A 16,193-nucleotide genomic window follows, 5' to 3' on the forward strand; every position below is an offset into this window, starting at 1 on the left:
AAGTACTTTATAAAATATTTGTGTTTTTTACTATATTTGTACGTTTATGTTGCTGCATACTTTACTGTAAATAAAAACACTCTAAAAATGTTTAAAATACAGTTTATATACAGATATTTTAAAAATGTTAAGTATTCAACAAATTCTTAATTCAAAAAGTAGCACTTACATTACAATAAACCATTATATGTAAATTTTAAAATTCTAAAAATATGTTTTGTACACTAAAACTTAACTCTCATCACAATGATTTTAGATAAAGATCTTCATTCCTTTCTGTAACAGTAGAAAGATAAGTTAACATTAATTAAGAAAGACAATAGGAAATCTAATAATCTCTACCTTGACTAGAGTAATCAGTGCCCTATCACAGTGAAAATACATGATTTAACATACCGGTAGAAAATAAATAACACTAAGAATTTGTTTAACCCCTTGACAAGTTTTAAAAGTAACATGTTGTTGGCCTCACCTTGGCATATGAAGGACTACGCATGATTTTTTGGCCCCTATAAATATATAAATATACATCTGTCGTTCAAACCTGTTGTTTAGTGATCAAGGTGTTGAATTCCAAATATCGAGTACACTGTACATCCTTGATACAGTAATATGATGGTTGTGTATCAGTGTAGCTGCAGTTGCTATGGGAACCTAAAGCACAGTGCATTGTACATTATGTGGTGAAGTATTAACATTAAAACAAATGAAGGTTTATCAACTTCCTTTGAAATGATGCTAAATATCTAAGGGTGACAGGGATTATATGCAAAACCATTTGAAAGATTTTTTTTTTCATCTCAACTCCAGTGTTTTTAACTTGCATTGTCAGCTAAAATGACTACTGGATGTCAGCAAGAACAAACAGACTAGGCCAGGGTCATGATCTTCAACAATCTTTTTGTAAGTGACCTAAGTACATGTACAGTATTTGCATAACAGATTTAATATCAGTTTTCATTTAAAACAGAATTTTATATGCTTGTTCTATTTGATTTGATTTTCTGCCTTACTTCAGTTATACCTGACATGTCGGAAATTTATTTTATGCTCAATATGACTTTTTCAATTCTGACAGTTTGAACTGACATTTATTTATCTCTGAATGTGATACAATCTGTCTTTCATTTGCATAAAGATATCACAAATACCAGTAAACAATAAATAAAAGTATTGGATAATACTCAAAACAAGAGCTGTTGGAGAACAGCAAAGCTCGCCTATTCAGAAGAAGTTGATGTTCAAGTATTTACTATTTAAACATGGAAATATGACAAATTAGCAGACTCAAAAACCCCCTAAATGGCCCCAAATTGGTTGTTTTATCAAGTTCAGCATCCATACACATTAGGAAAATAAAATCATAAACATTTATGATGACTTATGCTTAAACAATTGACAAAATAGAGACTTGCTCAAAAACTTTAACATGGAAATATGACAAATTAACAGACTGAAAAAACCCCTAAAGTGCCCCAAATTGGTTGTATTATCACGTTTAGCATCCATACACATTATGATGACTTAAGCTTAAACAATTGACGGAACAGAAACTTGCTTAAAAACTTTAACGTGAAATGGGACGCCAACGCCAACGCTGACGCCGACGTGACAACATTAGCTTCCCCTATTCTTCGAATAGGCGAGCTAAAAACAATTTACACAAGACTTCTGTGTGGAAGAGCATATTTGTTTCACTTCATATTGTACTATTAATTTCGTTTTTAACACCGAAAACAGTTATATAAATCTAATAACACAGCTTAATTAAATAAAGAAACTAATAACACAGCTATATAAATATTATTGCTATTTCCCTAACTTCATCTTTATGTGAGAAAGATGATATGCTGATAAACAAAGCTTATTGATATGAACACTACTGAACTTACTGCTCAAAATGGAAGGGTTTTTGGCAACCCAAATGTTCTTCATTTGTTTTCATACATATATACAATATCACATCTCCAGGTACATAACGTAAACCTATAGGTTATGTCCAAGATGAGCGAGATGATGCAAGTAACTTTGACAGTATATACACAAGGGATTGCAGCTATATATCCCTCCCCTTCATTTCATGGTAGGGCATAAAGTATGACAGGACAACCAGTGACGTCCGTACCCATCAGTTAATGTGTAAACCAAATGGAAGACTGTCTGATCCTCATATCCAGCACATCATCTAACTTTCATTTTATACTGCTTATCATACTCATGTCAATCCAAATGTTTTTTTTTCTTACTGTGTCAGTTGAAAGGCCTTTCAAATTTTGTATTTGAACCTACCATCTCTTTGTCATTTATAATACATTTGGTTCAATGGTTGTAAATTTATGTTTGATCTTGCTGTTTCAGTTCCATCTGTCAATGCTAAATGTCTTAAATCATCTCAGCATGACTCAAAATTGTCTACGGTGTGTGTAAAATCCCTGCCGTCTCTATACCGGTTTAAGACAGATACGTATCAACTTTACCCGAAATAACAATCTGACAACTTGGACATTTTATATATGCTGGTGCACATTCTCTGCAGCAACATAGATGGTAACACGGTAGAAATGTTACAGCCGTTTGATTTTCTTCACAAACTATACAAAGTAATTTCCTTCTTAGAGCTTCATTTTCTTCAGAAATCCTGACTAGTTCTGAAACAGAAAGAAATATTTGATTGTAAAATTTCAAAATCATCTTACAAGAGATCCCAAAGGGAACTTTATACTAGGTATGGTATGATATAAGTTATAGGAAAATGTATAATATGAGTTTTCTATGGTCGGTCTCAATATGGATTATGTCAAACATTTATTTACTACAGAATACAAAATTGAACTATATCACCCAGCATCCATCAGCTTCTGGAGTAAAAAGCAAATTATCTCCCTTTACTTGTCATTTCCTTGTTAGAGTGTTCATTAAAATTATATTCTGATCACATCTGTGTATTTCTTAGTTTCTTATTCTTAATTCTATTTCCTTATTTTAGTGAACATTAAAATTTAAAATATATGTGCCTTCATCAGACTGATCTTGTTCCTGAGGGGGGTCCTGAAATATGTCAACATTTTCTCCATCTGTGAAGGAGGAGCTGTCAATTCCATCCAGAATTCCCTCAATTCTGAGCTGTGGTACATCTAGAAAAGCAATTACAAAATACTCATCATTAGTTCCAAAAAGACTAGAAAGAACAGAAACACAAGATCTATCAAACTGATTTGGTTGTTCAATCCTTGAAGATGCTACACCACTGACAAATGGTATTTTTTTTCTCACTATCAAAAACAGGAGCAGACAAATTAGTATTTTTTTCAGTTGCAAAAGTTATTTATTTTACATCATTACCATCACTGAAAGGTTTTGCGCTTTTTATATTACTTGGAAATAAAAATAATTACAAATAATTGCGTCTTGAAAAATGACACTATGCCCTATATGGAATGAAGCGATGGTGCGCATCAATCAAAAGGAAAATACATTACAGTATATACATTTGAAATTATCTTTTGTTTAAATTACTAGACATACAATAACATGAGTAAACACCAATTGTTGTTCTAATGATGTGTATTGTTTATGCTCTGTCAGCGGTGGAGCATATTTAAATAAAGTTAATGGTCAAGGTATTGTGCAAACTCATATAATTTGCACTTAAGTGTAATTTTGGTTCTTTTGGTGTTGAAAATAAGGCCAAGAGGCCTTGACAGTCACCTGAGTGTTAATACAGAAAGAGCATTGCAAAGTTGGTTCAAATCTGTAAAAAGTATTTATGAATTAGAATAAACTTTAAAGTTGAACCTTCGTATTAGAATTTTTATTTTTTTGTTTTTCATTTTGATAGTTAGTGTATTATGTTACCAAACCTTATGCTTAAAATTCCAATTTGCTTTGCAAACATTTAACAACAAAATCAAACTAGAAGTCAGTCCGTGTCAGTGATTTTATAAATTTCACTTTTTAATCTATGAAGATTATTTGGTTCCATCAAACCTGTGAATTCAGAAGAAGATATTTGAAATTTTAGCCATTTTGACCCATTTTGGCTCCGCCTCTCTGGTCCCTGGGGGTCGGCCAGGACCAATATGGATATAAGGATAAATGCTATCTCAGGCAAAAATTTCTAACCCAGGTTGACTAATTTCATTTGAAAAATAAGCAAATAACGTTCATAAATGTGTTTTTTCCTATATAAACTATAGTAAATTAAACTTGACCCCCTCCCCAGGGGGAAACATGAGGCTCCAGGGTCATATTAATTCACAAATTTTGTAAAGGACCTTAAGACCTTTCCATCTATGAAGAGTATTTGATTCTACCAGTTCCAGAATTTCAGAAGAAGATTTTTGTAGTTTTAGCCTATTTGACCCCTTTTGGCCCCACCCTATGGCCCCTGGGGGTCAGTCATGGAAAATTTGTTAATATGATTCAATGGCCAACTCATAGGGATAATTCTGACAACATTTGACTAATTGTCTATTGTGATGACCAAATAATGCTCCAAAATGTGTTTTCTCTATATAAACTATAGTAAACTTAACCCCCTCCCCAGATGGAAATCTGAGACCCCAGGGTCATATAATTCACAAATTTTGTAGAGGGCCTTGAAACCTTTCTATCTATGTGACGAGTATTTGATTCTACCACATCTGTGAGTGGAGAAGAAGATTTTAAAAAATTTAGTCAATTTTACCCCTTTTGGCCCCTTCCATAGACCCCTGAAGGGTGGAGGTCATATAATTCACAGTTTTGATCGGTCTTATGCCTTAGAAGGTTTGTGCTAAAATTTCATTGAAATTGCTTCAGCGGTTTTTGAGAAGAAGTCGAAAATGTGAATTGTTTATGAACACACGACGGACGACGCACGACGACTGACAAAAGGCGATATCTAAGTAAATTAAGACATAGTTGAAGGTTTTTTTAATTGGAAACCAAACCAGGGACACACATGTCAGGTTAGATAGAAACCTCACCATTTGTAGCACCAATATCCTGTTCTGTTGGCAGTGTGAATTGGCGCATCTAAAACAAATTATATACATAATACAGTTAAACTTGAACTGGCGCATCTGAAAAATATTGAATACATAATATACAGTTTAAACTTGGATCCCAACTTACTTTTGGTGTAGTGCAAGGTCTTTTATTTGAATAATCTTTCAGTTAGTCTTTAAACTAATACAGGCCCACTGTTTCCAAAACAACACTTCATACTTTATTAATAACAAGAGGCCCATGGGCCTTAACAGTCACCTGATATTTGATACAAATAGTTATGTAATTTACTAGCCAATTGATGTCATTTGTTCCTTTTGACAAGAAATTCACCAAATAGGAAACATTTTTTTTTTGTGAATGTAAAAATATTTACATAACATAAAGTGATCAAAACTATCAAAATACAATAAAATTTATTAATTGATCAATGATTATTATTACAAAAGGGCAATAACTCCTTCACTAACAATCAAATATCTTTAGTATTTTAGTCTGCATACAAAATTTAATTACGTTCAGTGGATATTTATTAGTTATTGTATTCGCAATAATAATTATTATTGCAAGGGGAAATAACTCCATCGGTTATAATGGAATAACATTTCTCTTTTTTTCCCCCTATATATGTTAGTCTGCATACAATGTTTCGCTTAATATTTTCACAAGGTATCATGTTTACAACGAAGATCCCATAATAATTATTATTGCAAAATGCAATAATTGCAAAGTGCAATAACTCTGACAGTTACAGTTGAATCACACTGATTTTCAAACTCGTCCAAGATCTTTCCAATGTTAGCCTACATACAAAGTTTCATTAAGCTTGGTTCACATGAAATGTTTATGAACAACAGACAACAGACATTACATGACGGCCGAGGGTGGACAAAAGACTAACGCAATAGTTAACTATGACCAGAAGACCTAATAAAACAAGAGGCCCAGAGGGCCTGTGTCGCTCACCTGGTTTGTAATGCCAAGTAATGTTCTGAATACAGGTTCTTTGTTTCCTTTTCTGATAAGGGAATTTTAATATTAACCTCTTAAATCCCCTATTGGGCCCCACCCCTCCAGCCGCACAGGGGGTCAGAGCCTAAAATATTTTACAAGTTTCTGTTCCCCTTCCCCCAATGGATGGTTTATGGCAAAATTTTGGTCACAATCCAAGGCAACAACTCTAGGACAAGAAGTGATTTATAGGGATTTTTTTTTAGAAACCATCTATTTCCCCTTATTGGGCCCCACTCCGTCCCTGCCCTCGGGGTGCCCAGAGTCAAAAATTTTAGCAAGTTCCTGATTCCCTCTTTCCCCAAGGATGGTTTGTGGCCAACATTATGGTTAACAATCTCCATGCTGAACTCTACTGACTAGTAGTCGATTTTAAAGGATTTACCTCAAATTACCACTCTATTTGGGCCCTCGCCCTCCTGCCCCCGGGGGACCAGAGCCAAAATTTATACAAGTTCTGTTTCCCTTCCCCCAAGGATGTTTGTGGCCAAATTTGGTTACATTCCATTCAGAACTCTATGACTAGTAGCGATTTAAAGGATTTACCTCTATTTCCCCTATTCGGCCCGCCCCTCCTGCCCCCGGGGGACCAGAGTCAAAATTTACACAAGTTTCTGTTCCCCTTCCACCAAGGATGTTTGTGGCCGAATTTGGTTACAATTCATGTAGAAACTCTATTACAAGTAGCGATATAAAGGATTTACCTCTATTTCCCCTATTGGGCCCCGCCCCTCCTGCCCCCGGGGGACCAGAGCCAAAATTTAAACAAGTTCTGTTCCCCTTCCCCAAAGGATGTTTTGTGGCCAAATTTGGTTACATTCCATTCAGAGCTCTATGACTAGTAGCGATTTATAGGATTTACCTTTATTACCCCTATTGGGCCCCGCCCCTCCTGCACCCGGGGGACCAGAGCCAAAATTTATACAAGTTCTGTTCCCTTCCCCCAAGGATGTTTGTGGCCAAATTTGGTTACATTCCATTCAGAGCTCTATGACTTGTAGCAAATTTATAGGATTTACCTCTATTTCCCCTATTCGGCCCCGCCCCTCCTGCCCCCGGGGGACCAGAGTCAAAATTTACACAAGTTCTGTTCCCCTTCCACCAAGGATGTTTGTGGCCGAATTTGGTTACAATTCATGTAGAACTCTATTACAAGTAGCGATATAAAGGATTTACCTCTATTTCCCCTATTGGGCCCCGCCCCTCCTGCCCCCGGGGGACCAGAGCCAAAATTTATACAAGTTCTGTTTCCCTTACCCCAAGATGTTTGTGGCCAAATTTGGTTACATTCCATTCAGAACTCTATGACTAGTAGCGATTTAAAGGCTTTACCTCTATTTCCCCTATTGGGCGGGCCCTCCTGCCCCCAGGGGACCAGAGTCAAAATTTATACAAGTTCTGTTCCCCTTCCCCCAAGGATGTTTGTGGCTAATTTTGGTTACAATCCATGCAGAACTCTAGGACAAGTAGCGATTTAAAGGATTTACCTCTATTACCCGTATTGGGCCCCGCCCCTCCTGCCCCTGGGGGACCAGAGCCAAAATTTATACAAGTTCTGTTTCCCCTCCCCAAAGGATGTTTGTGGTCAAATTTGGTTACAATCCATGCAGAACTCTAGGATAAGTAGCGATTTATAGGATTTACATCTATTTCCCCTATTGGGCCCCGCCCCTCCTGCCCCGGGGGGGGAACAGAGCCAAAATTTATACAACTTCTGTTCCCCCTCCCCCAAGGATGTTTGTGGCCAAATTTGGTTACAATCCATGCAGAACTCTATGACTAGTAGCGATTTAAAGGAAATGTTGACGGACGGACGGACGGACGACGGACGCCGCGCCATGACATAAGCTCACCGGCCCTTCGGGCCAGGTGAGCTAAAAAGAATGTGGGTCAAAGAAAGTAATATCAACAGTATGTTCCTGGGTAACACAGGCTCCTTACAACACAAGTCTGTTTGAAACAAATTACTTTAAATAGTAAATATGGAGAAAGGAAGAAATCCAAACCGTGTAGACAAAATATAATGTCAAGGAAGTGATTTTATCAAATTAACCTTTTAATCTATGAAGAGTATTTGAATGCATTACATTAGTGAATTCAGGAGATTTTTGAAATTTAAATCGTTTCGACCCATTTTGGCCCTGCCTTTCTGGCCCCATACTACAACCATTATTTGAATAATATTTTGTTAATGCTCATGAAAAATTTTTCATCTGCTGATAGTAAGCTAAAAGTAAAAGCTTCACCTGGTCTTCTGTCAACCGACGACATCCAGCTCTTAGAGCAAAGAACTCTGGTCTACTTTCCAGTACGAAGGGACAATTTGGATGTTTATCAAAGTGTACTGCCCAGGGGTCATCACTTTCTCTGATGTCAGCCAATCGAATTCCACAGCAGAAGGTTACACAGAAACTGCCTGAAAATTAGAATTAAGTAATCTAACTTATAAATATCAAGTATTGAAATGATTCAAATAGGAACACGTATATTCATATACTATGGCCTGGTTGAGAGGGCACTATTGCCTTTGGCTACGGCATTATCCCCACACGAGACAGTATAGGCAATATCTCAACCAGACACGAGACAGTATTTATTTTACATTGATTTAAGCAGTTATACAACTTATGTAAATCACCTCGATCGGATGTAAGCCAGATCTTGTGGGAGGATGTGCCCGTATCACCCAATACATGACCTTTTCACGTCCGTGTCGGGGATGGAAACTTTAGCAGGGCTTTTCACCCATTTAATGTTTAATACCATTACATGTGTATAGTGTACTGACCCATTTTAACAACATCACGGGAAACAATTAGACTACTGTATCTTGTTGTTACATATAAATTGTCAGACAAAAATCTGCATGTTGTTTCTTTAAACAAAGATTTTGTGTTTATGAAGATTGAAAGTACAATAGTACATAGATCAATATAGAACTAGTGAACTGACTTTTGTAGAAATAGCAAACATCTGGTTTCCTTTCGCGTACACCAAAAGCTTGTCAAACCATCTAAACATCTTGGTTGAAGCGCAACATTGATAAACTATGAAATGTAAGTGACATCACATATAGATTCACATTTTAATATCGCACCTGCTTTCCTTGCACATATATATAGATATTAGTTGTTGCATTTTTTATATACACTGTATTTTCTTCCTTAATAATGTTTTTAGCTGACAAAAAAAAACAGTAAATATCAAAGGGAAAGTTCTTGGAAAGGAAAAGTGACAGTTTCTGGTAAACCAGATAATTTGGAAATTTACCATCAAGAAAAATATCCTGCCTCAGGACATTCGTCCATCTGTGTTCAATGAGTTTATTGGCCCATGGTTGACTCCCTGGCACTTCTATGGCGATACTCTGGATATTTAATGACATCATGTCCTAAATATCCTTTTAATGTTATCCTAGCCTGTAACAATCAGGGACATAATGTCCTAAATATCCTGTTAATGTTATCCTAGCCTGTAACAATCAGTGACATCATGTCCTAAATATCCTGTTAATGTTAGTCCTAGCTGTAACAATCAGTGACATCATGTCCTAAAATATCCTGTTAATGTTATCTAGGCTGTAACAATCAGTTGACATAATGTCCGTAAATATCCGGTTAATGTTATCCTAGCCTGTAACAATCAGTGACATAATGTCCTAAATATCCTGTTAATGTTATCCTAGCCTGCAACAATCAGTGACATCATGTCCTAAATATCCGGTTAATGTTATCCTAGCCTGTAAAACAATCAGTGACATAATGTCCTAAATATCCTGTCAATGTTATCCTAGCCTGTAACAATCAGTGACATCATGTCCTAAATATCCTGTTAATGTTATCCTAGCCTGTAACAATTCAGTGACATAATGTCCTAAATATCCTGTTAATGTTATCCTAGCCTGTAACAATCAGTGACATAATGTCCTAAATATCTGGTTAATGTTATCCTAGCCTGTAACAATCAGTGACATAATGTCCTAAATATCCTGTTAATGTTATCCTAGCCTGTAACAATCAGTGACATAATGTCCTAAATATCCTGTTAATGTTATCCTAGCCTGTAACAATCAGTGACATAATGTCCTAAATTTCCGGTTAATGTTATCCTAGCCTGTAACAATCAGTGACATAATGTCCTAAATGTCCGGTTAATGTTATCCTAGCTTGTAACAATCAGTGACATAATGTCCTAAATATCCTGTTAATGTTATCCTAGCCTGTAACAATCAGTGACATCATGTCCTAAATATCCTGTTAATGTTATCCTAGCCTGTAACAATCAGTGACATAATGTCCTAAATATCCGGTTAATGTTATCCTAGCCTGTAACAATCAGTGACATAATGTCCTAAATATCCTGTTAATGTTATCCTAGCCTGTAACAATCAGTGACATCATGTCCTAAATATCCGGTTAATGTTATCCTAGCTTGTAACAATCAGTGACATAATGTCCTAAATATCCTGTTAATGTTATCCTAGCCTGTCACAATCAGTGACATAATGTCCTAAATATCCTGTTAATGTTATCCTAGCCTGTAACAATCAGTGACATCATGTCCTAAATATCCGGTTAATGTTATCCTAGCCTGTAACAATCAGTGACATAATGTCCTAAATATCCTGTTAATGTTATCCTAGCCTGTAACAATCAGTGACATAATGTCCTAAATATCCTGTTAATGTTATCCTAGCCTGTAACAATCAGTGACATAATGTCTTAAATATCCTGTTAATGTTATCCTAGCCTGTAACAATCAGTGATATAATGTCTTAAATATCCTGTTAATGTTATCCTAGCCTGTAACAATCAGTGACATCATGTTCTTAATATCCTGTTAATGTTATCCTAGCCTGTAACAATCAGTGACATAATGTCCTAAATATCCTGTTAATGTTATCCTAGCCTGTAACAATCAGTGACATAATGTCCTAAATATCCTGTTAATGTTATCCTAGCCTGCAACAATCAGTGACATAATGTCCTAAATATCCTGTTAATGTTATCCTAGCCTGTAACAATCAGTGACATAATGTCCTAAATATCCGGTTAATGTTATCCTAGCCTGTAACAATCAGTGACATAATGTCCTAAATATCCGGTTAATGTTATCCTAGCCTGTAGCAATCAGTGACATAATGTCCTAAATATCCGGTTAATGTTATCCTAGCCTGTAACAATCAGTGACATAATGTCCTAAATATCCTGTTAATGTTATCCTAGCCTGTAACAATCAGAGACATTATGTCCTAAATATCCTTTTAATGTTATCCTAGTCTGTAACAATCAGTGACATAATGTCCTAAATATCCTGTTAATGTTATCCTAGCCTGTAACAATCAGTGACATTATGTCCTAAATATCCTTTTAATGTTATCCTAGCCTGTAACAATCAGTGACATAATGTCCTAAATATCCGGTTAATGTTATCCTAGCCTGTAACAATCAGTGACATAATGTCCTAAATATCCGGTTAATGTTATCCTAGCCTGTAACAATCAGAGACATTAATGTCCTAAATATCCTGTTAATGTTATCCTAGCCTGTAACAATCAGTGACATAATGTCCTAAATATCCGGTTAATGTTATCCTAGCCTGTAACAATCAGTGACATAATGTCCTAAATATCCTGTTAATGTTATCCTAGCCTGTAACAATCAGTGACACCATGTCCTAAATATCCTTTTAATGTTATCCTAGTCTGTAACAATCAGTGACATAATGTCCTAAATATCCTGTTAATGTTATCCTAGCCTGTAACAATCAGTGACATAATGTCCTAAATATCCTGTTAATGTTATCCTAGCCTGTAACAATCAGTGACATAATATCCTAAATATCCGGTTAATGTTATCCTAGCCTGTAACAATCAATGACATAATGTCCTAAATATCCTGTTAATGTTATCCTAGCCTGTAACAATCAGTGACATAATGTCCTAAATATCCGGTTAATGTTATCCTAGCCTGTAACAATCAGTGACATAATGTCCTAAATATCCGGTTAATGTTATCCTAGCCTATAATAATCAGAAGTCAGACATGTAAGCTCTCATAATTTTCATGTGCGTAAGTAAATACTGTCAAATAATCATCAGATCCTTATGTTGCTATATTGGATGATTTTTATAACAGGACCAACAGACCGAACCTCTGGACCCGAACTGCTCATACCTGCCATGTATACCTGATGTTAATACATGGTATAGAACTAAGCATAACTGAGCTAGTTCAAATATAAGGTGCCCGAGTCCCTGGGTTATACAGAAGTCATTAAAAAAGGTTATGGTCAATTATTTGATAAAACATGAAAGTTCATCAGCCTAGTGTACCAAATATCTGGTCCTTGAGCCTCAATATTGGTTATTGAAAAGTTATTTCCATACAACAAAAATGTGATCCTATGACCTTCATCTAAACAAACAAGAACTATAAGCCAATAACTACATTAAATTATTTAAAATTTTAATGATTATTATGTATCACCCTGCCAGATCTTTTTGTGGACCTGTACTTAAACATAACATCCTGCTATACCACACTTGAAACCTTGAAACCATGCAGTTTTAAAAATAGGACCAAAGATATGCCCACCAAAGATTATTACACAAATTTCGTTAATATTTATTCTGACGTTTGATTATAGTTTGATTTTTAGAACCCATATACATGTATAGCAATTTTCAACTTAATCGATCAACATGTGAATTTTGACTAACCAGAAGTCTGCATCATGTAGCTGTTAATATGTAGAAGAACAGGGAAAATACACATATGATTCCGGTCGAGTGCCCATACTAGGAACTTACCTGAAGGAGGTTTTCTCGCAAAAAGTAGATGAAGGCTGGACCATATTGTCTCAATATATGACTGCAGTACAAACTAGCAGCAGCATGTCGGAGAACTGGGTCATGTGACTCCTGCCAGTTTCCCAGCCTAACTCTGCAGGAAGAGCAGGCAAAAGTCCCAGCATCTTCTACAATGAAAACAGCAGACACATGAATATGTGACTTCAGCTGTTTTCTGTCACAGAGCATTGAATGTGATGACATAGTCATGGCTATTAGCCATCTTTCATTACCGTCGGTTCATTTAGTTGGTCCCAAAATTGAACTCGTACATAGATCTGCATGGTACAATCATATAATGATAACTTCATGATCAATAAAATCAAGCGATCAGGATACCATATTTTGCATTATTATTCATTTTTAGTAAAGGAAATATGTATTTGTTTACCTGTAGGATGTAATCCAGAGTCGATGAATCTTTCATGATCGATATCTACTGAGGAATATGAAGACAGGTAATTGTCTCTCAAAGGTACAGCATTACTTGGTCCTAATGATTCTAAACTCATCATCATCAAAGACAGCAGTTTGCTCATCTCTGCTACAGAAATTGGTCCCTCAAACCTCAGCACACGTGTCGGGGAACAGCACACAGCGATATTTTGCTCACCATCACATCTAACTGTAAGGCTGTTTCCACAGGTGAGACACATGACGATACCCCGTGTAAAATCAGTGCAATAATATCCATTGTTATATAAGTGTTGGGCAGTTGTCAGGGCGCTATCACACCAGTGTAAGAAACTAAAGATGGCTGATAGATCCATGCTTGGAGCATTCCCTATCAGGACTGGCCTTAAGCTGGTAAATTCACCAGGCACATACGAGAGCCGAGTGTAGTTCATGCCCAACCTTGCCACGATAGCACCAACAGCAAGTTTGAAGACACAAGAGAGAGCACCAATATTTATGAAATGACTGTCTGTATTTGGTTGTGCTTGAGGCTGAATAGGTTCTCCATTACTGTATTCAATAAAGTCCAAAAACAGAGTTTTCTTAATCATTTCCATAAATGTTTTCTCTTTCATCTGCAGCTCAGTACCATTCTGTTCTTTTGTTTTTAAATGACACCACAACGCCTGTAATTCTTGCCTCTTCAATACAGCCACATGTCCTGAGTACCAAAGTTTGACTGTGTTTTGTACTATTATAATCTTGCAATTGTAAATGACTAGCCCCGGGAAAAACAGTTGAAAATTTGAAAGATACGACTCAGTGTTTTTGGACTTATTTGTATTTTCGAACTCAAACCTGACTGAATTGTTATTGTCCATTGATGTTGCCATTGTGATTCGTAGATTTGGAGAAGCAGGAAGATCTGTAGTGTTTGGAGCAGTGTCCTCGATTATCATATCAACAGTTGCATCCTCGCCACTCTCAGGACCTAGACCTCCACAGGCTCCCCTCTCCTCGTCCCCATCTCTATCTCCCTCCTTGTCCCTGTCCTCATTCTCCCCTCCAGTCTTTAATTCTGCCAGGTAAAAATCTCCCCTACAAAAAAATGTCAAATAAAGCAATCCGAGGTACAGTGGAACTTCCTGAAACTGAACATGCTCGGTGCATAGAATTTTTGTCCGGTTTAAAGAGGGTTCGGTTTGGAGAAGTGAACCGAATATCATTCATTACCTCCGTATTTAATCGATTGGAAGTCGTTTTCTACACTATACTGTAATGCCTGTATGCCTAGTGTTCGTTATAACTGACCGATATTATTGTTAATGTGAATGTTATCACAAAAGAGAGAATCAAATGTTTAAAAGGAATGGATTACAACAATCTTGACTTTGTGACCGCTTATAAATGTAGTTAGTTGCGTGAATGTTTCTCGTCTGCACTAGCCTACACCCGATCGCTTCCAGTAATAATATGACATGGTCACTTTCTAAAACAATACATGGCTTCGGCTTCTTCATACAGATAATTTACGTTATCACACTTTTGTCTTTGATAATGAACGTTTTGCCCATGTGATACTAGTGCTGTCCGTGCCGTCATATCAGCGCCCGGGCTGATATCACATTATGACGTCATAATTTGATATCAGCCCAGGCTGAAATCAGTTATCAGCCCAGGCTGATATCACGTCATCCAGGGTTTTCACTCCGGATTTTAGAGTTGCCGCTTCGATTCAGTTTCCTACAGACGATAAGCTGAACAAGAGGCCCAGAGGGCCTGTATCGCTCACCTGGTTTGTAATGCCAAGTAATGTTCTGAATACAGGTTCATTGCTTCTTTTCTGAAGGAATTTGAATATTTACGTCTAAATTTCCTATTGGGCCCCACACCTCCTGCCCCCATGGGGTCAGAGCCAAAATTTATACAAGTTCTGTTCCCCTTCCCCAAGGATGTTTGTGGCCAAATTTGGTTACAATCCATGCAGAAAGCTAGGACAAGTAGCGATTTAAAGGATTTACCTCTATTTCCCCTATTGGGCCCCGCCTCTCCTGCCCCGGGAAGGTCAGAGCCGAAATTGATAAAGGTTCTGTTCCCCTTCCCCCAAGGATGTTGATGTTTTTGGCTAAATTTGGTTACAATCCATGCAGAACTCTAGGACAAGTAGCGATTTATAGGATTTACCTCTATTTCTCGTATTGGGCCCCACCCCTCCTACCCCCGGGGGGTCAGAGCCAAAATTTATACAAGTTCTGTTCCCCTTCCCCCAAGGATGTTTGTGGCTAATTTTGGTTACAATCCATGCAGAACTCTAGGACAAGTAGCGATTTAAAGGATTTACCTCTATTTCCCCTATTGGGCCCCGCCCCCTCCTGCCCCCGGGCGACCAGAGTCAAAATTTATACAAGTTCTGTTCCCCTTCCCCCAAGGATGTTTGTGGCCAAATTTGATTACATTCCATGCAGAACTCTAGGACAAGTAGCGATTTATAGGATTTACCTCTATTTCCCCTATTGGGCCCCGCCTCTCCTGCCCCGGGGGGGTCAGAGCGGAAATTTATAAAAGTTCAATTCCCCTTCCCCCAAGGATGTTTGTGGCCAAATTTGATTACATTCCATGCAGAACTCTAGGACAAGCAGCGATTTATAGGATTTACCTCTATTTCCCCTATTGGACCGCGCCCCTCCTGCCCCGGGGGGGTCAGAGCCAAAATTTATACAAGTTCTGTTCCCCTTCACCCAAGGATGTTTGTGGCCAAATTTGGTTACAATCCATGTAGAACTCTAGGACAAGTAGCGATTTATAGGATTTACCTCTATTTCCCGTATTGGGTCCCGCCCCTCCTTGCTCCCCGGGGGGTCAAACCAAAATTTATACAAGTTCTGTTCCCCTTCCCCCAAGGATGTTTATGGCCAAATTTGGTTACAATCCATGCAGAACTCTAGGA

At 37.2% G+C, this 16,193-nt stretch overlaps 1 protein-coding gene across 1 annotated transcript; it reads right to left on the minus strand.

The window, feature by feature from the left end:
* Positions 1-1,077: 1,077 nt before the first annotated feature.
* LOC138333154 (uncharacterized) lies at positions 1,078-14,662 on the minus strand. The gene is made up of 6 exons (XM_069281337.1): positions 13,242-14,662; positions 12,812-12,978; positions 8,247-8,416; positions 4,968-5,016; positions 3,015-3,134; positions 1,078-2,648 (listed from the first exon to the last, which is right to left on the minus strand). The coding sequence occupies exons 1-3, from the start codon at positions 14,470-14,472 to the stop codon at positions 8,402-8,404; spliced, it is 1,413 nt and encodes a 470-aa protein (XP_069137438.1). The 5' UTR covers positions 14,473-14,662; the 3' UTR covers positions 1,078-2,648; positions 3,015-3,134; positions 4,968-5,016; positions 8,247-8,401.
* Between the last annotated feature and the right edge of the window lie 1,531 nt (positions 14,663-16,193).

The sequence above is a fragment of the Argopecten irradians genome, chromosome 1, assembly GCF_041381155.1.
Source record: "Argopecten irradians isolate NY chromosome 1, Ai_NY, whole genome shotgun sequence".
NCBI classification, from domain to species: Eukaryota; Metazoa; Mollusca; class Bivalvia; order Pectinida; family Pectinidae; genus Argopecten; species Argopecten irradians.

Excerpts from the sequence above, each read along its gene's own strand:
- LOC138333154 (XM_069281337.1), bottom strand. The coding sequence starts at position 14,472 with ATGATATTCGGTTCACTTCTCCAAACCGAACCCTCTTTAAACCGGACA. Across the intron at positions 12,979-13,241 it reads CTCTGGATTACATCCTACAG|AAGATGCTGGGACTTTTGCC; the intron begins GTAAACAAATAC and ends TTTTCATTGTAG.